The 25,980-nt window shown below is 37.4% G+C and overlaps 1 protein-coding gene across 19 annotated transcripts in view; it reads left to right on the top strand.

Moving 5' to 3' along the window:
• Positions 1-24,598, top strand: part of PRR16 (proline rich 16) — a 198,630-nt gene extending 174,032 nt beyond the window's left edge. For 18 of the 19 annotated variants that reach the window (XM_038551894.1, XM_038551908.1, XM_038551893.1 and 15 more), the window contains one exon: positions 22,431-24,598. In XM_038551894.1, the coding sequence (XP_038407822.1) occupies positions 22,431-23,186 (756 nt within the window). In that variant the 3' untranslated portion in view covers positions 23,187-24,598. Of the gene's footprint in view, positions 1-4,216; positions 4,358-22,430 lie in introns of those variants that run through there. The other variant, XM_038551903.1, reaches the window with a different exon arrangement.
• Positions 24,599-25,980: the final 1,382 nt, after the last annotated feature.

Genomic DNA, 25,980 nt, shown 5'->3' on the forward strand with positions numbered 1-25,980 from the left:
GATTATTCTGTTGCTTCTGACAATTGAATCTAAACTCATTAACGGTGCACTGGCCCTATTTGCTAAGCCATTGTTTAAGTTGTACCAGGAAAGTGCCTCAATAACGTGCTATGACACCCCAGTGTCACATCCTATTCTGAGATGGACTGAAGGTAATTTATATTTATCAATAGTAAATATGGAAATTGGGAAATTAATTTACTTTAAACAGTAATGATATTCGGCAGTGTATCTGTTAGAACAGTGAACATAACCAGAACCAGACAGATCCTTGTATTGTAAGATATTTATGCTACAGGCCTGGGAACAATGGCTGTGTGTACCATCTTCCTACATCTCAGACCATGACAGGGCTGAGAAAAAAATATCTTAAGAGAGAAAATGACCCTTGGGAAAGTTGGATGCCCTGTGTTTATTGTTTGAGAAAGGCTAATTCAGGATTTTTAATTTAGAGGAAGGTTTGTCCAAAATATTTTTTTCAGTTGTGTAAAAGGAGACCAACTCTATAGTGTATTCATGTAGTAACTCAGTCTTTTAAGTCAGAGGTCTCAGATTGGTAATGTGTGAAGTGGATGATGCCTGCGTGAAGATTTGGCTTGCCCTGCACCATCATTTTTTTAAATTGCACCAATGCTTGAAAAATCTGTAAATTTCACAACACAATCAGTCTTTCTAGCTTCTTTTGAAATATTTAGAAAAGGGCAAGGCAGGGGCACCTGGGTGGTTGGTTGATTAAGTGTCTGACTTTGGCTCAGGTCATGATCTCAGGGTCCTGGGATGGAGCCTGCCTTGGGCTCCCTGACCAGCAGGGAGTCTGCTTCTCCCTCTCCTTCCACCCTCCCCCCCCCACTCTTTCTGTCTCTGTCTCTCAAATAAATAAAATCTTTTTTTTTTTTTTTTTTTTTTTTTTAAAGCGCAAGACAAGGCCTTCTTTCTCTGTCACTTTTTTACACAGTGGTATTTGGTGCTGTTCACCATGTTTCCTTTTTTTTTTATTGTGGTGTATATACATACGGCCTCCACCTGTCAGATGTGAACACTTTACTCTGTGATATGCTTGAAAATGCTCTGTTATTTTGTAAACATTCCTTGTATAGTTCTCACATCAATGTTTTAATCTTAGTCTTTTGCAAAAAGAAAAAAAGTTGAATGAGTATTACAAATTACCCAGATTTAGTTATCATTCCCTAATTGTTGGTTTACACATAGGAAAATCTTATGTTCTAAAATCCATATAAATCAATCCTCCGCATATTTGATCTTGGCATTTCAGAACATGTGGCTTATGCACTCATAATTTCATATTATATGGAATATATTTTAAAATCCCTTAATGAAATTAACTTAAATAGCACAGTTGTCCTACCTTTTCATTCAATTAGACCTCAGGAAAAAAGAAAATTTCACTTTGAATAAGTAAGGCTTTATGCTAACAGTGTAACAAATACGCTACTTAATTTTTTTTAATAGTAATAGAGAATTTGGGGATTTATCATGGATCTGTATATAATTTTGGCCACTAGAGGGCTTTGCTTTTTTTTTTTTTTTTTTTTTTTCCTAAACCAATGGGAATATAATTGTGAAAATAAACAAGTCTTTATGGTTTCCAAAAGTTTAACTGTATAACTACAAAGTTTTAAATAACTACATAATATAGAATATATATTACAACTTGAGACTCTTTATCCTGAGTATAAGCAAAGTTTGTAATATTTGAAACTATATGTGGGGAAGGCAGTGTTTCATATTTTAATAAGTGAAAAGTAGTCAATAATGCATATTCACAGGTGAGAGAAGCTTTAAAGTTTTCAGTGTTCATTGACTTAACATTTTAAGAGTGTTAGAAAAATATTCTACATTTTTCTTATCCAAATACCATATGTAGAGCATGTATATTTATAGCACCTTTTCCAACAGTTTTGTTAGAACTAACCCATAGGAATAACTTTTGCTGTGAGTGCCCTGAAATCTCTATTCTCACAAAGAAAAAAAAAATTGTGTTGAAGTCTTTCAGGGAATTCGCAACAATAAGAGCCATGAAATATCAATTTCCAAAGCCTTAGGCACATTTAAGTGGCTGCTGGCTCTCTTTGGTGAAAATTTTCATTGTTTTTCAAATTATATGCAATTTATTTTTACAAAATATCTCTGGGGCCCTGTGACAATAAAGACAGATGCTTGAGAAGCCAATTCTAAAAGAATTTCAAATTTTAAATTTTCTTTTCCTTTCATTTCATATATTCTGGTTCATTTAATTAGACATGCAGGTATTATATTTTAAAATATAACACACCTTATTCCATTAAGAATGCTGGAACTCAGGCACAGAGGGAATATCATAACGCCTGCATACCTTTATTAAATCAAGGATGGTGTCCCTGTGTACATTCGTGCTAAACATGCTCTCACCCTAATTGAGTTAGACTGGGTACTTTTAAGTTGGGAAAGACGTTTTAAAGATGAGCTTCAGAGATTTTCATATGTTTTCACTAATGCAAAAATAATGTAATATAATCTTCCCATTTGCATCATTTTCTGTAATTATTCCTAGGTTTGCTTAGGACAAGAATAATCTTTTTTAATGGCTTGCTTTATGGCAATGTGTTTCCACTTCCTCGGGGCTTTATAAAATCATAGATGCTCACATCCTTTTTCTGTTCAAACTTTGCCTTTTTTTTTTTTTTCAGATACAAGCCACACTCATGGTATTTAGGATGCTAGTGAAGACCTGTAAGCATTCTAGCACTTCCTCACCCGCATCTTTCTCCTTTTCTCTCCTTACATTTGTTTTCCCTTCCTAGACTGCTCCTTCATGTGTCCACAGTGTGTGCACACACACACACACACACACACACATCCATCCCATATCCCTTACAGTTTGCTATATCAAATGACTTTCCACATCTGGAAATTGCAATTTATTTTTCAAACCTTCCTTCCTTAGCATTGCATGTTGTTGTGCTTTAAGTGTTCTTCCACTATTTTTTACCTTATCCTTCAAGGTCCATTTTAAATATTTCCTACCTCCTGGACCTTCCCTGACATTGTCTTTCCCTCCATGGTAGAATTAATTGTTCTTTCCTCTCTCCTCTCAAAATATTTTACCCATGGCTACAGCAGTATCACAGATGCCACAGACAGTTTCTCTCTCTCTTCTTCTTTTTTTAATTGATGAAATTGGGAACTAATGCCAGAAAGGAAAGACCCGGTTTCACCATTGTGTAACTAGTCAGAGTCTGTATTAAATTTACTTTCAGATATTCTACCTTCAAATCAAATAGTATTGTCAATATCAATATTTCTAGTACTATTATTTTGAGAGTTGATACATGCTATTATTTCTATAGTTTGATTATATGCTTGAAATATCATGGAAAGGAATAACAGGTTTTTTCTGGTGTTTTTAATAAATAATTTAATGTTCTGCATGGATTCTAAGGTACTTTAGACAAAAAAAATCTAATTTACTGACTTCTTCCTTTATGTTTTTTACTAAACATTTAATTCAATATCTGAGATGTACAAAGTAAACACATATGTCAAAATGCCATTTAGCCTACATGTATTTCTTTAGAGATATTGATAAATGAAATGCTTTAGAAATCTTACACATTTATTTTTTTTAAAGATTTTATTCATTTATTCATGAGAGACACAGAGAGAGAGAGAGAGAGATGCAGAGACACAGGCAGAGGGAGAAGCAGGCCCCATGCAAGGAGCCCGACATGGGACTCGATCCCGGGACTCTAGGATCACGCCCTGAGCTGAAGGCAGGTGCCAAACCACTGAGCCACCCAGGGATCCCCTTACACATTTATTTTAATGTATCATTTTAGTGTCTTCAAGAGAGCTATATCTGAAAGTTACCAAATTTTTAAACTATGCATATATGTATGTATGCATAAACATTACATATGTGATATATAACATGTTACATATTACTTATTATTAAATATATGTAATATATCAGTATATATTAGAAAGAGAGGGAAATTAGAAATCTCATTAATATAGTTTATTTATAACCCAAATTCAACACCCCAAAAGTTTATAAATAAGCATCAATCTGTAAGTAATAGGTAACTAACTTTAAAATGTCTTGTTATAGTATTTTTCATTTGATTTTTAAAATATGTATTATTTATTCATTCAATATATATGTCTGTTCCAGATAAAGGCATAGGATACCCTGCCCTTTGGGAGTTTATATTCTTGCCACAGAGATAGACGTTAAAGAGCTGATTGCACAGTTAATCACTGTATTAGTGGGATCTGTGCTCTGAAGAGTTACATGCAGAAGCTCTAGGGCTCTGGGATGGAACTTGAGAGCATTCTGGAAAATTTCCTTGAAGAGGAGGTATGTAGACTAATGTTTTAAGGATAGGCAAGGTGTGTGAAACAGAGTCCATGTGTATGCAGGTGTGTGTCTTATGGGAGAAAACAGTGGGGGAATGATTATGTCTAGGTGGACTTCTATGTAAATTTATAGATTCTCTATGAATGAGTTTTACAAAGACCCATAGGGGACACCTCCATGGCTCAGTCACTTAAGCATCCAACTCTTGGTTTCGGTTCAGGTCATGATCTCAGAGTTGTGAGATTGAGTCCCATGTTGGGCTTAAGATTCTCTTAAGATTCTCTCTCCCTCTCCTTCTGCCCTTCCCCCAGCCATCTCTTAAAAAAAAAAAAAATAGACCCAGATATAGGAGCTTAGTTTCTCTGAAGCACTGGAAGAAATGAAAAGAGCGCGGAGTGAAGAAAGTGGCATAGGAGCATGCATATGTGGAAAACCAAACCTAAATCTGAGAGAGATTATGACCTTTTTAATTATTTGCCTTTGATTTTAAGAACAGTAGGAAATCACTTGAGGTTGAATATGTTATGTCAATACGTATAAGAAATATATACATATTTTTTAAGAGCTCTGTCTGACTGCAATGCAGAGAATAGATAGAAGAATGAATTGGCTAGAGGGAGGTTTTGTTTGTACAACCTTACTCATGATGCTTACAGAATATTTTTTATTGAGCTAGTTTAACATCAATAGGGAATATAATATACACCCTGAGATTTATTTCATTTACACTTTTACAAATACAAAAAGATAGATTGAGAGCTGTAAGCTGGTGTTAAAGTTTGCACTTCCATTATCATGAGCTACAGCCTCCTCTGGAATATTATTAGCATAGTGGAATCATATTGAAGTGTATACTCACAAAGTGCAAGGAGACGAGTCTTTTACCTCTATTAAGCTGCTAAAGCAATTACGATGAGCAATACTTCCTTTTCCATACTTTACAAGTAGCCTCAGTAGAAGCATGTTGCCTGTTAAAATAGCAAGATACCTTATAAAAGCAGAAATTAAAGTTAATAAAGGCATTTCAGCCTTTATAATGTGTGGGTAATGTTTGTCACAGGAGAAAGAATAGTAGTAAATACCTCACCTGATACACAAGCAAAAAAATGATAAGTAGGGATCCCTGGGTGGCGCAGCGGTTTAGCGCCTGCCTTTGGCCCAGGGCGCGATCCTGGAGACCCGGGATCAAATCCCACGTCGGGCTCCTGGTGCATGGGGCCTGCTTCTCCCTCTGCATATGTCTCTGCCTCTCTCTCTCTCTCTCTCTCTCTCTCTCTGTGTGTGACTATCATAAATAAATAAATTAAATAAATCTTTAAAAAAAATGATAAGTAAATGTGGTATTTATAGCATGCATAGTACATGTTAATTATATGAAGCTAAGCCATGATTTAATGGCTCTTTCTACCTTAATACTTATTGTTTTATGTTTACTCTAAAGAGTATGCATTTAGGTGGCCTGTCACTGTTAGAAACTGTGTACAGTCATACCTCAGAGGTATTGTGAGTTCAGTTCCAGACCAGGGCAAAAAGGCAAATATCTCCATAAAGCGAAATGATTTTTTTTGTTTCCATGCATACAAAGTTATGTTTGCACTATACCGTAGTCTGTGAAGTGTGCAATAGCATTATGTCTTAAAAAACAATGTACGTCTTAATTTTAAAATATTTTATTGCTAAAAAATATTAACCATCATCTGAGCCTTCAGCAAGTTACTGTCTTTTTGCTGGTGGAGGATCTTGCCTCGATGTTGACGGCTGAGGACCCATCAGGGTAGTGGGCACTGAAGGTTGGGGTGGCTATGACGGTTTCTTAAAGGAAGACAGCAGTGATGTTTGTTGTGTTGCATGACATGTCGCTTCATGAATGCTTTCTCTGTAGCATACAATGCTGTTTGATAGCATTTTACCCACACCAGGACTTCTTTCAGAGTTGGACAATTGTCTCAAACCCTCCCACTGCTTTACCAACTAAGTGTATGTCATGTTCTAGATCTTTCATTGTCATTTCAATTATCTTCACGGCATCTTCCCCAGGAGTAGATTCTATCTCAAGAAACCACTTTCTCTGCTCATCCATAAGAAGCAATGCCTCATCCATTCAAGTTTTATCATGAGATGGCAGCAGTTCAATCCTGTCTTCAGGCTGCACTTCTCTTGCCGTGTCCACCACCTTTGCAGTGACTTCTTCCACTGAAGTCTAGAACCCCTCAAAGTTACCCAGGAGTGTTGGAACCAGTTTCCTCCTACCTCCTTTGAATGCTGAGATTTTGGCTTTTTCCCTTGAATCACAAGTGCTCTTAATGGCATCTAGACTAGTGAATCCTTTCCAGAAAGTTTTTTATTTACTTTGCCCAGAGCCATCAGAGGAATCACGGTCTGGGACAGCTGTGAAATCTATTTCTCCAATAACGAGACTTGATCCATGGGTGGCAGTGTGCATGTATGTTAGCAGGAATGTAAACAATATCAATTTCATTGCACATCTCCATCAGAGCTTTTCGGTGACCAGGTGCATTGTCAGTGAGAAGTAATATTTTGAAAAGAACCTTTTTTTTTTTTTCTGGGCAGTAGTTCTCAACAGTGGGCTTCAAATATTCAGTAAATCATATTGTAAACAGATGTGCTGTCACCCAGGCTTTGTTTTTCCACTCATAGAGCACAGGCAGAGTAAATTTAGCAGAATTATTAAAGGCCTTAGGATTTTTGAAAAGGTAAATGAGCCCTGGGTTCCGAACTTAAAGTCACCAGCTGCATTAGCCCCTAACAAGAGAGTCACCTGTCCTTTGAAGCTTTGAAGCCTGGTGCCAACTTCTCCTCTCTAACTGTGAAAATCTCGGGTGGCATCTTCTTACAAAATCAGGCTGTTTTGTCTACATTGAAAATGTGTTGTTTAGTGTAGCCTCATGAGTGATCTTTTAGCTAAGTTTTCTGGAGAACTTGCTGCAGCTTCTATGTCAGCCCCTGCTGTTCCCCTTGTACTTCTATGTTACAGAGATGATTTCTTTTTCTTAAACCTCATAAACCAACTTCTGCTAGCCTCGGACTTTTCTTCTGCAACTTCCTTACCTCTGTCAGCCTTCACAGACGTGAAGAAAGTTAGGGCCTTGCTCTGAATTATGCTTTGGCCTAAGAGAATGTTGTGGTTGGATTGATCTTCTATCCAGACCACTATGACTTTCTCCATATCAGCAATAAGGCTGTTTTGCTTTCTTATCATTCTTGTGTTCGCTGGAAGAACACTTTTAATTTCCTTCAAGAACTTTCCCTTTGTGTTCACAATTGGCTGTTTCATACAAGAGACTCGCTTCCAGCCTGTCTCACCATGTGACATGCCTCTGTTACTAGGCTTTATCATTTCTAGCTTTTGATTTAAAGTGAAAGACATGCGATTCTTCCTTTCATGTAAACACTTAGAGGCCATTGTTGGGGTATTAATTGGCCTCATTTCAATATATTGTGTCTCAGGGAATAGGGAGGTTCAAGGAGAGGGAGAGAGTTGGGGGAACAGTGAGTCAATAGGACAGTTGGAAAACATACGATATGTATATTGATTAAAATTTCACATCTTAATATGTATATGGTTCACGGTTCCCCAAAACAATTACAATAGAAACATCAAAGACACCTTATCAGAGATCAACATAACAAATATAACAATAATGAGACAGTTTCAAATACTGTGAGAATTACCAAAATGTGACACAGAGACATGAAGAGACCAAATGCTGTTGGAAAAATGCCAGCAGACTTGCTCGATGCAAGGTTGTGACAAACCTTCAATTTGTATGCAGAAATGCAGTATCTGCAAAGTGCAATAAAGCAGATCACAATAATAAAATGAAATATGCCTGTATAATAATTTCAGGGATTTCTACTTCCTTCAAGAGCATCTCAAAAATGCTTATGGTCCTGTACAGAATTGATTTAAATGGAACTGGGAACATTTATGTTATGAGTTTTTTTTAAAAATTGAATATCTTGGTTTAGAATACTGTAGAGTTAAATTTTTTTGATTATTTAGTGTTTCAAGTAACATAACCTGTTGAAACTTGTGTGGTTTTCCAAGGCTGTCAGTGTCCAATAACATTTTTGGACAAATCATATCAAGAGTTGAATTTTATTACTAGATCAAGGTTATCTATATACTTTCAATACTATGGTTATAAATAAGTTATAACTTTAAGGAAATGAATCTACTACAACATGAGCGTATATTTGCATTTCTCTGTCAAAGCATTAACTTCAAACATTTTTTTTTATGGTGCTGCAAATCTCAACTTTCTGAGGACTCATCTTTAAAATTGCAATTTACAGCATCCAAACTTCTCATTGTGGCCCACTGGGCCCTCCACAACCTGGCCTTTATCTGTTTTCAGCCTTGTGTCCTATTCACTTGTCATTTCTTACTTTATTTTTTATAAACACATAAAAAATAGTATTTCGTACCTTCATGCTATTGCCTCTGCCAAGAGATGACTTTTCCTCCAAATTTTATCATTCAAGACTTCTCTCAGGTGTCACCTGGCTTAGAAAGTATCTCTAACCAATGCTACCAACCACTGCTTGGAAAGAGTAGATCACTCCTGCTTTCCTATACTTGCAGATCCTTTTACCAGCATGCACACACACAATGTATCATAATTATTAACCTATGCAGGGAAGAATCAAGTCTACTTCATCCTTTCTGATTTTCTTGGGTATGATTTTAACCACTGTCGAGCTAGTTATATGCACTTGCATTCTCATCTCCAAATCAGGTTCTTTATAAGGGCATACCAGTACAATTCTCCTTCTTTTATCCACCCCGCCCCTTTTTTTAAGTAGACTCCACACCCAGCAGAGAGCCCAACACGGAACTTAAACTCATGACCCTGAGCTGAGATCTCAGGCACTTAACCAACTAAGCCATCCAGGTACCCCTCCTTCTTTATCATCTCTATCCAATATCGAGTCCTTTCCTAAGACATAACCCCTTTTAACTACTTTATTTTCTTTTTTTTTTCTTTAAGATTTTATTTATTTATTAGAGACAGTGTGAGGGGGGAGGAGGAGAGGTGGGGGAGAGAAAGAATCTCAAGCAGACTCTGCTGATTGCAGAGTTAGACTCAGGTCACATTGTGGGACTTGATCTCATGACCCTGAGATCATGACCTGAGCCTAAATCAAGAGTTGGACACTTAACCAACTAAACCACCCAGGTACCCTACTTGTCTTTATTTTCCAATTAGTCAACTAAGTAGTAATATGCTCAAACACTTTTTTTTTTTTTTAACTTCAACTCATGTAATTGACTCCATCTTTATGGACAATGAAGAATTAATCTATTGTTTTTTCCATGTGTTGAAGAGATCAACCAATAATCAATATCTCAATAATAAAAATAGAATGAAATGTTGTAATGAACTCATAAAGAAATTAATTTAAACATGTGTTTCTAAACTTGAACCTCCCAGAAGGGAATTCAGTTGAAAATTCAAATGAATTCTCTTCTTGCCCATCGTTGTTATCAATCACACTGCCAATGGTGTACTTCTTCCCCATTTCACTGCTGTTTTACAAATTTCCAATTATATGACATGTTGAATGTAACTCATTATTATTTTTTCTTAGAGCTTTTCAGTTCAGTTATGAATAACTATTTTTTAGGGGTGCCTGGGTGGCTCTGTCTGTTACTCTTGGTTTTGACTCAGGTCGAGATCTCAGGGTTGTGGGATCCAGCCCCGGATAGGGCTCCATGCTCAACACAGAGTCTGCTTAAGACTCTTTCTCTCTCCCTCCATCTCCTTCTGCCCCTTCCCACCCTAAAACAAATAAATAAATCTTTTTTTAATATTTCTTTTTAGGTCAACAATACAGGTGCTATTCTTAAATTCTTTTATTTGCTTTCATCTGTTTCTTGGCTCTAATTCTTTCTTTCTTGGATTCCATTTTACTGTGTTACAGTATGCCCTTCACTTTTGAAGAAGATACAACGTACATACACTGTCCTTGTCCCTACTATCTAAAAATATTTTGTCACTTACAATGAGTTATTAATTGATCCAAGTGTAGAATTGAGGTTGAAATCACTTTAGCCAGAACCCTTGAAGTTGCTGGTAAAAATGTTTCTTGTCGTCTTCATCCTGAAGAAATTGTGATGATTGTTTGATTTTCATTTCTTTCTGAGTGTCCTGGGTTTGTGTGGTAGGAGATTGGCTTTGTTTTCTACTTTATCCATCCTGATTAACCCTCAGATGATGCTTTCCATCATCTGAAGTTCTATCATTGATCCTTTGAATGTTGTCATACTACATTTTCCCCCTTCTTCTGGAACTCAATCAGTTGGGGCTCCAGGATTGATTTTCTTGCTCTCAGTGTCTTAATTTTTTTTCTTTTACTTTCCCCCAAAAAAATCTTCTTGCTTTATGGTTGGGAACATTTCTTAGATTGTATCTTCTGGCCTTTTTACTAACTTTTTAAGTTAGTATTTATGTTTTATATTCCAAATATTTCTCTTATGTCTACTACTTTTTTTTTTCAAATAACTGTGTGTTCTTATTTTAGAGCTGCAAGACATTCTCAAACATCTATAACACATTAATTAGATTTACTGCGGAGTTCTTTGGTTCATTAATAATGGCAGCTTCATCATCAGTATTGATCTGTACATTTATCCTGATTTTTCTATTTTGTGCTTTTGTTTACATTTACCCTCAATTATCTTTGATCCTCGGGCATATATTTATATTATATAGATGTTTTACAGTCTTTTCCAGATATAGGACAAGGCACAGTGCTGATAGAAGTTTCTGAATATGTTAGATGGGCAGGCACTACTATACCATGTCTAGACCAGCTAGTGAGAAACTAGCTGTATTTACCCCGTTTCCACTGCTTTCCCAATCAAAAAGTAAAGGAGAAGAGTTTTGTTATGAATTACCTAGTACACACAGCCTTGAGAAACACTGTTCAATTTCCTTATAGCTAGAATCTCAGTTTTTCTCAGTATGAGCTATTACTGTGTTGCTAATGTTGCTGCACTTTAAAAGAGTGTGAGGCCATTTGACACAGTGTTTTCCATTGTGAATTATAGTCACTCAACAACTTCAGACTCTAAAATTTGGATTACTTCTCACTCCCACTCTCTCTATACTTTAAACTTTATACTCTAAACTTTCAGGTTTAGAATTTTTCTGGGACTCCATCAGTGCTTTTTCCACCTTTTTGTTAATTCATCCCTATATTTATAAAAATCTCTGATCTGTATATACCCCACTTTGATAAAATTTTCTGAATTTATTACTGTTTTTCCACTTTACTCTCATCTAAATATGATTTGGAGAGGAAGATACTAAGTACATGTGATAAGTCCCTATTTTTTTTAAAGATTTTAATTATTTATTCATGAGAGACAGAGAGAGAGAGAGAGAGAGAGAGAGGCACAGACACAGGCAGAGGGAGAAGCAGGCTCCGTGCAGGGAGCCCGACATGGGACTCGATCCCGAGTTTCCAAGATCACACCCTGGGCCGAAGGCAGCGTCTTCAGTGGTTACTGAGACACCCGGGCTGGGCTGCCCAGATAAGTCCCTATTAAACTGGAAACTTTTTTTTTTTTTTTGAAACTTTTTTTTTAACTGTTTTTTTTTTAAAGTTCTCACAGATTATATATATATATATATATATATATATATATATATATATATATTTTTTTTTTTAAGATTAAATAAATGCCAAAATAGAGTTAACCAAATTGTGGAATAATTTCAGTGTTTCCATGTATTAAATTGTTTCTAACACAAGTGCACTCACAAAATGATTACAGGAATTATTTGTACATAGTAATTCAGATGCAGTAAATAACAAAACCTGTGACCTAGCAATGGAACACAAAGTTGTATGCTCTATGATAAACTGTTTATTTCAATCCTATCAATAGATCAGTAGCATAGATAGATAATGGGTACATAGATAAGTATAAATGTAAGTTTTTAAAATTTGGTATAATATCAAAAATAGAAATGAAGTGTGTGAGTTATGAACAGGAGGCCAAGGAAATTGACTACTTGTCCTCATGCTGGAATAGCCCCATTGGTGACTCCACTCCTTTCTGTTTCATCCATCCAGGGAGGATCTGACTGAGTCCACCATTTGCTATTCTCTATACTGTGCCTCTGCTGGACAAAGCTCTTTGGTCCACCTACATTTGGGCTCAGCCACTGACTATGGTCTAAGGGCTATGAGGAGGGAATGTTTTCAACTGCCTCCTTCTCTTGGGAAAAATTCATATGGCTCCCATTCAATTTCTCTTTTTATTTATTTATTTTGTAAGAAAAATATTTATTTATTCATGAGAGATACACAGAGAGAGGCAGAGACACAGAGGGAGAAGCAGGCTCCCTGCAGGGAGCCAGATGTAGGACTTGATCCCAGGACCTCAGGATCATGCCCTGAGCCAAAGACAGATGCTCAACCACTGAGCCACCCAGGCACCACTCAATTTCTCTTTTTAGATCTTTGCTGCTGATACCACATATTTTAAAAGTGGTTGTTTTGATACATCAACATTAAAGACCTTAGAAGATTTCATAAATTTTCTTATACAGATTTTTAAGTTGGGGTTAAATTCTTTCTTTCTTTCCATTAAGTATGTAACTGCAATTTTTATAGTTGCAAATTGTTACTGAACAGATCCCAGAGGAAGATTCCCTCACATTGAAAGGGTGTTTTCTTTGTTTCTAAGGCAATTGAACTATATATTGTGTGGTTTTTATTTAAACCGATAAACAGGATTTAGGAAAGTTATAAATACAACTAGAGCTATCGATGTAGACAAATAATTAAAGATAAATATACACTTTAGCTATCTTCATTGTTTTGGAGAGAGACTGAAATGCTTTCTGTCCCAAGCTGTGGAGCCAGGTGCGCAAAGTCAAGAACATAATAAAAGAGCTCACCAAGTGTCACCAGTGCCTTCCTTTTTCTCTGCTTGATCCATTCCTTTTTGCCTTCTAGAACCATCTGGAATTGGTGTATTTTATTTTATTTATCTATTTTTTAAGAGTTTATTTATTTATTCATGAGAGACACAGAGAGGGAGAGAAAGAGAGAGGGAGGGGGTGTGTGGCAGAGACAGGCAGAGGGAGAAGCAGGCTCCATGCAGGGAGCCTGACGTAGGACTCGATCCTAGGTCTCCAGGATCAGGCCGTGGGCCGAAGGCGGCGCTAAACTGCTCAGCCACCCAGGCTGCTCTGGAATTGGTGTATTTTAAAGACTTTGAAAATCAGACCCAAGATGGAAAAGCTGGGGAGGGATGGAAGTGAGGTCAACACCTGTCTTTTCTCTCCGAGTCTACTTTTGTCACTTCTCTCTCTCAGCATATTATTAGAGCATCTACTCTTGCAATCACTGCTCCCTACCCAGGGAAACAAAGACAAAAATCCATGCTCATGGTCTGAGCGGAACACATATGAATAGACAATTCCAATTTATTAATCCAGTTGTAATAATAAAAGGACATAGCCACGTGAGAACATAAGACAAAGAGCTCTTAATTTTAGGTAAATCTATTTGTCCTGAATTTCACTCTAATGATAACACTACAATGTTTCTATTTTTATTCTTCATAATTAAATATTTATAGAATTCATATAAATAAATTTTGGATTTCCACAAATAACTTAGATCATATATACTCAATTTCTACCAAATCCACTTCTCGTTTGTGAAATATTTGGGTATTCCCCACATATGAAAACCTTGAGCTCAAGTTTCCTAATTCCTAAGTCAATTACCATTATTCTTAATTATTCCACAGTTGAACCACAGCTTCCTTGTATGTGATGCTAACAGAAAGCTCCTAAAATCATCAAACCCGCAAGTCATTGTCCTTTCTTTAAATCTCTCTCTGTTTTAGTTCCATTAGCAGATTCTTCTATAGACATGAATAGCCACAGTTGGACAGATGGCTCAGTTTCATGTTTGATATATACATGTCTCCTTTGCATCTCATGTTTAGGTGTGCATGTTCTCAGACTTATGATTGATGTCACGCTCCTTCTCACCTCCAAATATCTGCAAATGGTCTGTCCCTCTAGTCCTACTTTCTTTCATTTTGTTCTGTTGAATTCTATCCTTCCTGTGGTTATGATTCCTTGAGTTTCAATGTGATACTTTGGGAAGAGTTTCAGCAAAACACTGAAGTGTAATTATAAGGACACAGTGTATTCCTTGTCTGGCTAATTTATTCATCTCTCACTTGGCTGCCATGGAGTCTAACTAGCCAAGTAAATAAACTTCATCACCTTTCAATATGTTCTCCACATGGCAGCTGTAAGCGTTGCTGCTTTTCTTTCTTTCTAACTTTATTTAACAAGTGTTAAATATTTCTTTTATTTTCAAATTATAAAATGTTTCACACATGACCAAAAATAAATAAACTAATGGCAACAAATGCAACCCAGATTTCATGAAAGCTAACCTTTTACCATGACTTTGGCTTGAGTTTTAAAAGAAATAAAGTATTTTAACTATATGACTGCTGCCTTTCAACATCTGTTCACCTTCTTCCTTGCCTATATTTGATGTGTATTATTTATTTTCACATTTTATAAATAAAACTACCCTTGTTTCTGAATTTGAACAATACAGACGTACTGAGTATATGTATTTTAACTTTGTTACATCCAACATTAGGTTTTTGAGATTTATCCCTACTGATACATATAGCTCTAGTTATTTCCTTTGAACTGCTTTATATTTGCATACCCAGGCCCTTACTAACAGATATTTAGGTTGTTTCCAGCTTTTTTGCTATGAAAAAAACAAACAAAAAACAACAAAACACACACAAAAAGGAAAGAAAGAAAGAAAAAAAACAAACAACGAGCAATGAACAACATTCTTATGCTTTTTCAACCCTTGTACACATCCATTCGAGTTTCTCTAGAATAGGGTAGGCTTTGTTCCTCAAATACCTGTAACATAAGGTATGTACCTTATCCATTTTAGAGGACATTGTCAAGAATTTTCTCCACAGACCAAATTTATATTGGCAATAGCAATGTATGGAGTTCCCATTTATTGGCATCATCATCATCAGCTGGAATTATCAGACTGTTTTGTTTTGAATAACGATTGAGAATGAAATGCTATTGCATCTTCAGTTTGCCATCCCTCGAGTACTTCTGAGATTAAGTGTATTTTCATGGTTTTTGGAAATCTGTCATTCACCTGTGTCAGTTACTTTTTTTTACATTTTTCTCATTTTTCATGTGTATATGTACGTAAGTTCTAAATTTTGTTTCATTCACTTTTTTTCCAAAGTATCAATACAATACTGTTTTGATGAAAAAAAAAATTATGTTAGGTGTTTTGCTTAGTGTGTATAAGCTGCATCAGGTTTTATTAGGCTATTTGCCTGCTATATCTTACTTGTGTCAGTTTATATCAATCTTTCTGTGTTCCTTTATGAATAAATTATTGTAATCTATGTTTGTTATGATTACTAATATTTTTGAAGTTTTTTTCTATATTATAGTTTTTTTCTGATTACTATGCTCTTTTTTTTAAGTTTTCTTATTTTCTGTCTTTTTAAAATTTAAAATTTGCCAAACTTTTCTCACTCACTTTTTTAAACTTTATATTATTTTGGAAAGTATAAGTTTGTCTATTAACTGAGTAGTGGCTCTAAAATTTTTTCACACACACTCTTGACTTAATGAATCAGTATCAGATAGCTACTGATTCCTTGCGTGCACACACGCACACAAATATCATGACCTTAAAGTGCTCTAACTCTGTTCTTCAATCAGACATGTCATTTTCCCTAGCATTTTATTTTCACATTTTCCTAATCTCCCTGCTTAGTCATTAGTATATTACCATTTTGTAAACAATGCACGTTTTTAATATTTTATGATTTCTTTGCTCACATATGCTTTTTGTATTCTAGCCCTTTCTTCTGTTTTTTTTTTCTTTTTTACCTCTTTCTGAATTGTCATTTATCAGTACTTTCTAAACTGAGCTATAAAAAGTACAGTCTCCTAATCCTTTTGTCTGACAATGTTGATTTCACCCTCCCTTTTACAGAAGAATTCAACTAAATTGTATTTCCAATTACTTCCTTTCAACATGAGCCATATTCCTAAATCTTCTTTGGATTTCTCTTGTTTGGTTGGAAATCTGTCAGCCTAATTTTTGTGACTCAATACATATTTGATACCCCTTGTTTTATTGTTGTAAAACTTGTGTCATTCCTTTCATACGAGGAGACATTTCTTCTTCTCCCAGGGTTCTTCTAGCTGGTTGAGGAATTAAATTGACATGGGAAAGAGTAACAGGAGGGAAAAAAACCCAGAGTTTTATTACGTGTGCATGATGGTTCAATGATGAAACTAAGACCCAAACAGATGACTGAGGCAGGCAGTTTTTATACTTTTTAGACAAAGAGGAAATAAATTAATGGGGAATTGACAGGATAAAGAAAACAGATGCTTGGGAACTTTAATTAGTAAGGAATTCTAAGCAGAATTTGGGCTGAGGTAGTAGATGAGTAAGAAAGTAATAAAATTTGCTTCTACCATTTTCTTGACTTTAAAATTCCCATCTCTGGTGATAAAGATGCCTTTTTATTTCTTAGTACAGGGAGGGTACCTTTGATACAGAAGATTTATATCTTGTTTTCAGGGGGACCAAGGAGGGTCTGAGTGTCCTTGCACCAGCTGGGTCCCGAGTACCTTTAACACAAAACAATATGCCTTTGTGGTATTTTGGGCAGCCTGCCCTTGGCACCTACACTTTTCCTTGTTCTGTGTTCTCACTACAGTATGTCAGCACGTGGGTTTGTTTGTATTTTCCTATTTTCAGCGACGTGTATTCTCTCATTAGACGATGTTTCCATTCTGAAAAACAGCAGTTCATCATCTGTTTAAACATTGTGTCTCTCACTTCTGGAACTCCTTAAAACTATGGGGTGCTTGCTCAGCACCTAGTAGGGACCCCAACAGCCTGGCTGCTCACTGACTCTCCAGCCTCCCCTCTCATGGTGCTCTTCAGCCTAGAATCTTCTTTACATGGCTCACACTAAGGCCCTCTCTCCTGTCAGAGTACCTTTATCATCAGGCTCTTTCCTCAGTGGCCTTCTGGAATTTCTTTTCTCTTAGCCAGTTAACAGCCACTCATCCTTTTGGTGGGCTTCACGGACTTTTCTGATGGGGGTTTTATCTCCTCTCCTGTTTAAAAATCTTAAAAAAAAAAAAAAAGATTTTATTTGTTTATTCATGAGAGACACAGAGAGAGAGGCAGAGACAGAGGGCTCTAGCCCCACAGGGAGCCCAAAGCGGGACCTCCGGATCACGCCCTGAGGCAAAGGCAGCCGCTTAACCACTGAGCCACCCAGGTGCCCCTCCTCTTACAGTACCGTGGTCTGTCATTCAGAGCTCCTGGAGCATGAGTACTTTTACAATTATTTGAGTATCTAATTAATGCCAGGTCCTTCTATGAGATTCCCTTCTCCATGAAAGCAGAACAGTTGATCCTTAAGTCCACAGGTTTGAACCCTGTACATCCACTTATATGCAGATTTGTTTCAAAAAATACAGTACACTACTGTAAATGTATTTTATCTTCCTTATGATTTCCTTAATAACATTTTCTTCCCTTTGTTGTAGGAATACAGTATATAATGCATATAATATACACAATATGTATTAATCAACTGTTTATGTTATCAATAAGGCTTCCAGACAACAGCAGGCTAGTAGCTCTTAGTAGTTAAGTTTTGGGGATCCAACAGATGCAAATCTTTGGCTGCACAGTGGAAGTGGCACCCTAAGACTTTTGTTGTTCAAGAGTCAACTGTATTTTGTCTGTTTTAGTTTTTTATTCTTGTTGGCATTTTGTAGGCATTCAGGAAATAACCACATGGAAACTAAAACCAGCTAGAAGCTCTAGAACTATGAGAGACTCAGCCAATACTGATTCATCTCTGACCAGCAGCTTCACTTCCTAGAGTAGACCAGCTCTCTCTCTTTCTCTGCAGATACTTAATACAATAGACAGCTCAGGGTCAAGATCTTTCTGGGTTAAATAGTATACAGTATCTTTGAGTCGGGACTCCCCCTATGTTTCACATTCTTTCAGTGTCCTCCCATTTTAATTTCTAGGATGTCTGAGCCAGAGCTGCAGAAAGTGCCACCACCTCTGGATCATTTCTGATAAATCCCTTTCGCCTATTTTATTCCAGAATAACTGAGCAGATGTGACTTTTAAAAGTAACAACTTCAAAAATCAAATGAGAAAGAACATGTTTTCATTCATTTCTGAACTAAAGAAATAACCTTCAGTGCCTTTATTTAACAAATATTTATTGAGATTCTTTTGAGTGCCATTCACTGCATTAGAACTTTAGGTCACACTAGTAAAAAACCAGCATAGACACTGTTGTCACTGAAGTTATAGAGAAGAAAGACTATTCCATATTCCAGTACTCCTACCAGTAACTAAACAGTAAAAAAGTATGTGAATGCTTTGAATGAAAAAAATAAAGTTCCCTGTGACCTTAACAAATTCACATGACCTACATGGGAAATTGCAGGACGATAGGGAAGGCTAACATCATGACTAACTCCTGAGCTAAGATTTTAATTCGACAAAGGGGAGAGGTAAGAGCACTTCAAGGAGAAAAATTAGTATGTGCAAATGTCTTATGGTAGGAAGCAGATTGACAATGATAAGGGTCTATAAGTAGACCCAAGAGATTTGAGAATGAAAGAAAAGGAAGTTTTATTAGAGTTGAGAATGGAGAGCCATTTAAGGAGAAACTGTGACATGCTGACTTGTACTGGCTAATAAGGGCCAACTGTTCTATTTTCAGAAATTTTGTGTGAGCCAGCCACTAAATAACTATTATTAAAAACAAAAGTATAGAATCACTGAACTCTACCTCTGAAACTAATAATACACCCTATGTAGACTACTTGAATTTAAATAAAATTAAATTGAATTTAAAAATATATTTTATATTATACATATTTATTATTTAATATATTAATAAAATTGTGTTTTTGAGATAATAAATTATATAACCAACAAAACATTTAATATATTAAGTAATTATATTAAATGTAAATGTTTTGCTTTCTTTTTAAAAAAAATTTAGGGGATCCCTGGGTGGCGCAGCGGTTTGGCGCCTGCCTTTGGCCCGGGGCGCGATCCTGGAGACCCGGGATCGGATCCCACATCGGGATCCCGGTGCATGGAGCCTGCTTCTCCCTCTGCCTGTGTCTCTGCCTCTCTCTCTCTCTCTGTGACTATCATGAATAAATAAAAATTTTTAAAAAAATTTTATAAAAAAAAATTAGTTATTATTCATGAGAGAAACAGAGAGAGAGGCAAAGACATAGGCAGAGGGAGAAGCAGGCTCCCCACAGGGAGCTAGATGCTGGACTCGATCCCTAGACCCCAGGATCACGACCTGAACCAAAGGCAGGTACTCAACCACTGAGCCATCCAGGCGCCCAAATATAAAGGTTTTCTAATTATTCTTAATCATTCTTAATTACGTTCTTAATAGTAAAATGTAGTCAACACATTTTACTATTGTGCTCCTGAGTTTATTTTTGCCTATTCTATTGGCATGGTAGAAACACCTCATATTGCTATGCCACTGAACATTTCTTTCCAACCTCCCAGGCAGTGATGTCACATTTACTAACTCGAAATTGATCAAGTGGGAATTTACACCAAGGAAATTGGCAGGCTGTTCGATTTAAAACTCCCCTATACCTCTAAGAACCAGCTGTTAAACATTTACCAGCACAGCACTGAGCGAAACTGTACACGACCTGGGAGACAGTGTTAAGAATTGATCTTTATCACAGGAGAAATGAACAGGCATTGAAAGATTTTAAGCAGGGAGTTGACAAGAGCTCATTTCTATTTTAAAAAATCACTGATGCTACAGAAATGGAAGAGGAAGCCTTGTGACTTGGGAGGGGGGCGTGGTAAATACTCGTGGCTCAGACTAGGACCAAAGAAATGAAAATGCAGAGAAGTGGTTTGATATATATTTAGGAGCTAAAAAATAGAAGGCTGAGCTCTAGTGACAGTAGCGTGAAGCAATCACTTAAGACCCACCTGAGGAAGAAGTAGAATCTCTACATCCTCCCTAAGTTCTGGCTGCTTACGAGATTTTCATCTGGAGCCCAGTTCTGCCACTGTGTGTCAAAGAGCCAACTTCACAGTTGAACAGAGTTAGGCCTGAATAAGAAAAAAATGTGCATATGGAAACATGAAATGAAAAGACTATCTCCATATATAAATAAATTATTTTAAAAGTAATCTGTAACCTTTCCATCTTTATTTATGGGTAATCGTGCATTTATGGCAACCGTGAGAATGGTCTCCAAGATCTCTGAGAGAGAGTGAATGACCATGTTCTGATGCCCAGCATTTGAGTCAAGGCTGTGCTTCCAGAAGCTACTGCCTCCAGACAATGACTGAACATGATAGAGACCCTCAGGCAAGCCTCGTAGGGGTGATGCCAGATTCCTTCCATGAGTGGCTTTAGCACCATGACTCCTCAGGCACATCTGCTCCTTCACATCCATTCTCTTCATTTGAGTCAAACCTCCATCATGGTCTGGTGGCTCTGCCGGCCACATTTAATTCTCTGCCTCTGCCCTGTGTCTGTGGCAGGTCTTGAGATGCTGCATCTTGGATCTTTCCTCGCAAGTGATGGCACCCATCTAGAGTGCAAGTTCTTGGACCAAGAGAGTTTTCTGCCTGTGTGTTAGGTGTCGCAGGGGTTTCTGCCATTCCCTCAATGCTTTGGTGTTTTGGTTTTTTTTTTGTTTTGTTTTGTTTTGTTTTTTAATCTTTTTTTTTTAATTTTTATTTATTTATGATAGTCACAGAGAGAGAAATAGAGAGAGAGGCAGAGACACAGGCAGAGGGAGAAGCAGGCTCCATGCACCGGGAGCCTGACGTGGGATTCGATCCCGGGTCTCCAGGATCACGCCCTGGGCCAAAGGCAGGCGCCAAACCGCTGCACCACCCAGGGATCCCATGGTGTTCTGTTTTATGTGGGACAAAGGTCTGGGAAGTCCCTGGGGTTTTATGCCTGTGTTCCCTCAGGGCGAGCTCATTCATTCCGTCCCCAGCCCTGCCCTCAGCCCCCAACAGGAGAGGCCCGTGGAACAGAGACAATGAGTGAGGACAGACCACACTGTGTCTGGGTTCCTGAGGACTCTAAATTGTCACGATCGCATATGCTTCACCTTTAATTATTCATTAAAGTTGTAGCTTTTTCCTTTCTTCATTTTGGTGGAGGCTGCCTCTTCCTTCTGATTTGCCAGAGATGAAACAGTTGATGTGTCCTTTCTATCCTCAGAGGGCTGGAGACTTTTTGCAGCTCATCTCGAGGGTGTCCTTGTGATCTCCGTTCTCCGATGGTCTCAAGAAAAATTAGAATTTTTCAGAGTATCTGGCTGTTCTCCTTCTTAGCATGAGATTAATGTTCCCCTGTAGCTTTTGACATGCTGAGCAGAGAGAAAGTCCCCGCCTCTTGTTTTTACAAATCAGTTATGTTTCTGCATCAGGCTTTTATCTTTGGTGAGTACAGCAGAGCCGGGAATAAAATGTGTGCATAAATCATCCATTATATTCTAGATACGTGAAATCATTAGGTTGTCAAACAGTCAACATGCCAATGGAGGCTGTTCTGTAAATTCACTGAATGTAAACATTATGCAACAATGGAATACACAGGGGCACCTGGGTGGCTCAGTCAGTTAAGTGTCTGCCTTGGGCTTGGTCATGATCTCACGATCCTGGGATTGAGCTCAGCATTGGGCTCCCTGCTCAGCCGGGAATCGGGGAATCTGCTTCTCCCTCTGCCCTTACCCCATTTGTGCTTGCGGTCTCTCTCTCTCTCAAATAAATAAATACAATATTTAAAAAATTGGAATACGCAATGTAGTATTAGTGTATTAAGGCTCCTGGAGCAGATTTCCAGCTGGACAGGGAGACATTGTTTCTAGTATGCTTGGCTTTAGGTCATTGTTCAACACAGTTACCTTGTCCTTTCCACCAGGTGGTTGACCAGATTGATACCCTGACCTCTGACCTACAGCTGGAGGATGAGATGACCGACAGCTCCAAAACGGACACCCTGAATAGTAGCTCAAGCGGCACCACAGCCTCCAGCATAGAGAAGATCAAAGTGCAGGCCAACGCACCCCTCATTAAACCCCCCGCCCACCCGTCTGCCATCCTCACGGTCCTGAGAAAGCCAAACCCCCCGCCGCCGCCCCCGCGGTTGACACCTGTGAAGTGTGAAGACGCCCAAAGAGTGGTGCCGACTGTCAATCCCGTGAAGACTAATGGCACCCTTCTGCGAAACGGAGGCTTACCCTTAGCACCGAACAAAATTCCAAACGGAGACATCTGCTGCATCCCCACTGGTGGCTTGGACAAGGCTCCAATGCAGCCTCTGATGCACAGACCTGAAAAAGACAGGTGTCCCCAGGCAGGGTCCCGGGAACGGGTTCGGTTTAATGAGAAAGTGCAGTACCATGGCTATTGTCCCGACTGTGATGCCCGGTATAATGTAAAAAACAGGGAGGTCCATTTACACCGCGAACCTGTCCACCCACCGGGAAAGCTCCCGCACCCCGGCCCTCCCCTCCCTCCTCCACCCCACCTCCCTCCTTTTCCGCTGGAAAACGGGGGACTGGGAATAAGCCACAGTAACAGCTTCCCCCCTCTCAGACCTGCAACTGTGCCTCCTCCCACTGCACCAAAACCACAGAAGACCATCTTGAGGAAATCGACCACTACAACAGTGTGATGTATGCCATTTCCAAAACCTTTTCATTGATTTTTGGTTTTTTTTAATTTCTATATTATAAACATAAAATAATAAGTAATGAGCACTTTCTACTCAAGCAATAAAAAAATCCCAAATATATTAATCCTGCATTCAGCAAAGTGGCATAAAAACCACCTGGTAAGTATGCAGTATATTGTTTATATGCCGGGTAATGCGGTATTTAACAAGTTGTGTCATCAGAAACCACAGAACCATGAAAAAGCTGCCTATGTTGTTGTTTTTTTTTTTTTTTCAACTGACCTAGGATAAAGTGACCTGTAGATTTCAAATAGTTTGATTTACTTTCACAGACGGGATTAGATTCATTTTATTCATGCCTAACTCATCTATGCATTAATAACATGTCATCCTTCTCACTTTGACCAGATGCTTTTTAAGGAAGAAATTTTAATACTGAAGGACTATTTTATTATTTTTTCTAAAGATGTTTGTCACTAGTTTTACATCATGAAATGCCAAGAACAATACCAGAAAGTTTATTTTCTATACTATACAATTATGATTCTATGTTCAGCTATATATGTAATGAAAGATTTTGTCTGTGGAAATATCATATGTCAATAAACAACAGTACATAATGGCAAAAGCAAATGTTCCTCAGAACTAAAATGCAGCAGTGCTTCTTCATTTAATCCCATGTTAATAGTCATCAAAATGGATAGCTACTCTGACAGAGTTTGAAGATTACAGTGAGTATATGGCAGACTTTTCCAAATTAAACATCCTAATCAGATCATAAATAGTGCTTTACACATTTTCATATTATGTATTGTGGTACCCCACCCCAAGACCCTATATTAAGTGTCTCATTGACGCAATATATGGCCAAGCCCTTTAGGTCCTCCTCACACTCAGCATCCCTCCTGGACACACCATAAACCAGGACATTAAAGCAGTGGGATGATTTGCCCCCTGCATCAGCAAGTCCTCTGCCTCCCCAAGGGAATCCCTATTTATAAGAGAATCCCAGCAGAAAATAAAGATGCTTCTGGAATAGAATGTTTTAAGTACCAGCCTTAATGTTGTTTCCCCTCACAGTTGAAGCATCCCAGGGGTCCTTGTCATTTATAGAAGGAAGAGGAGAAATCCTTTCCTCCTGACATCTTACAAAGGGCCTTCTCTTAAGCCTAACTTGCTGACTTATGTCAATTACCCACCCATGGATCAAGTTCACTTCCCAACTACTATGCTTTGGAATGATTGGATATTTTGCCCTGGAACTAGAAATTAGTTTATCTGTCCTAGAATCATGATTGACAGGTGCACACCTGAACAAAAGTTGTCCATTAAGTGGCAAGAGTAGAGGGAGTTATCTTTGGTGAAATTGGTTTATTGTGCAGCATAATAAAGAATACTGTAATCTTTTGGACTATTTGGCTTTTGATCTCAAAACTTTCATTTTTGTTGCTAACAGGGACCTAGTCATATTTCTTTGTTGCCTTTTTCAAGCCATATCATGGTAATCTGGAATACTGTTTTCAACAACTTCCTATTAAAAGATGCTAATGTACCTTAGGCAGAATAACAGAAAGAAAGTAGGCATTACTTTTTGAAGGAACAATTAAATAAGTAAAAAAAATAGAGGATGTCATGTTACAAATTTACTCAGCATGATTTTCATTCCTGTGTATATTGGCCATGAAGATAATGCAAGCACAGTACATCCATTTTTTTTTTCAGGAAGTTACAGAACATAAGACCAATAATAAAAAGGCTATAATCTAAAATATATTAATAGTGTGATAAGTATGTTTAATAAATCTGACCCAAGTAAACACAGAATTGACTTCCCGAATACCAAACTAATATATTCTTAACTTTTTCATGCATTCATTTAGGCTTGCTATAAATAAACCCAGCTTTTATCATCTTCCTAGATTTTAATAATTACTTCCTTTCAAATGTGCATGCAGTGTTAGACCATATTGGTATTATAAATAGTCTTTGAAGACATGTAGCTTTCTCCCTTCAGCTCATCTTCCTTCCATAGCCAGGTACCATGACCTAATAATTAGCTTTTCATTTGAAATGCTGACCTCTGTCAATCTGGGGGCCAGTCTGGATCTCAAGGTAAGAGCTTCCTAGAAACCACAAATCATTCGCAGAGTAGATAACTTAATTGCAATGAAGTAAGTTGAATAAGCTAATTAAAGCTGATCCAAAAAGGATATTGAGCCAGGTGCTTAGCCACAACCTGTGAGGTTCAAATTAATCTCTGCTTCTCAAAGTATAGACAAAGGTATCCTGTGAAAAACCATCTTTTGAAGTGAATTTGGTGACATTGCCAAAATGACAATACCTGTTCTCAGTCAACATATTTATAAGTAACTTTTGGCATAGAAGGCCAAGTTAAATCCCAACCTTAAAAAAGGTAAGAGGTGTTGACCTTCTCTTATTACAGTTTATTAAATGTTCAGCATTAAATGTTAGATTATACCCGTGTTGGGACTTTCTTTTGGGTTTTTTTATTCCATATGTTATTTCATTTTTTTCCTTTAAGGTGTGGAATATATTGGGCCAATAGGGTTTGTTTTGTTTTTGTTTTTCCCCAACTGATCATTTTGCATCATTCACTGGAACTTATGTCTTTAAATATATATAAACTTGTAAAACATGGGAAACAACTAACATAGGGCATCATAATAAAGGTATAATTAAAGTATCATAAGTGGCAGTGCCATTTCTTCCATGAGCCAACATTGCTTTCAAAATTTAAATTCTGTAGTACAGGCTCTGCCCATCATCCATTAAA

The sequence above is a fragment of the Canis lupus genome, chromosome 11 (genome assembly GCF_011100685.1).
Source record: "Canis lupus familiaris isolate Mischka breed German Shepherd chromosome 11, alternate assembly UU_Cfam_GSD_1.0, whole genome shotgun sequence".
Classification (NCBI taxonomy): Eukaryota; Metazoa; Chordata; class Mammalia; order Carnivora; family Canidae; genus Canis; species Canis lupus.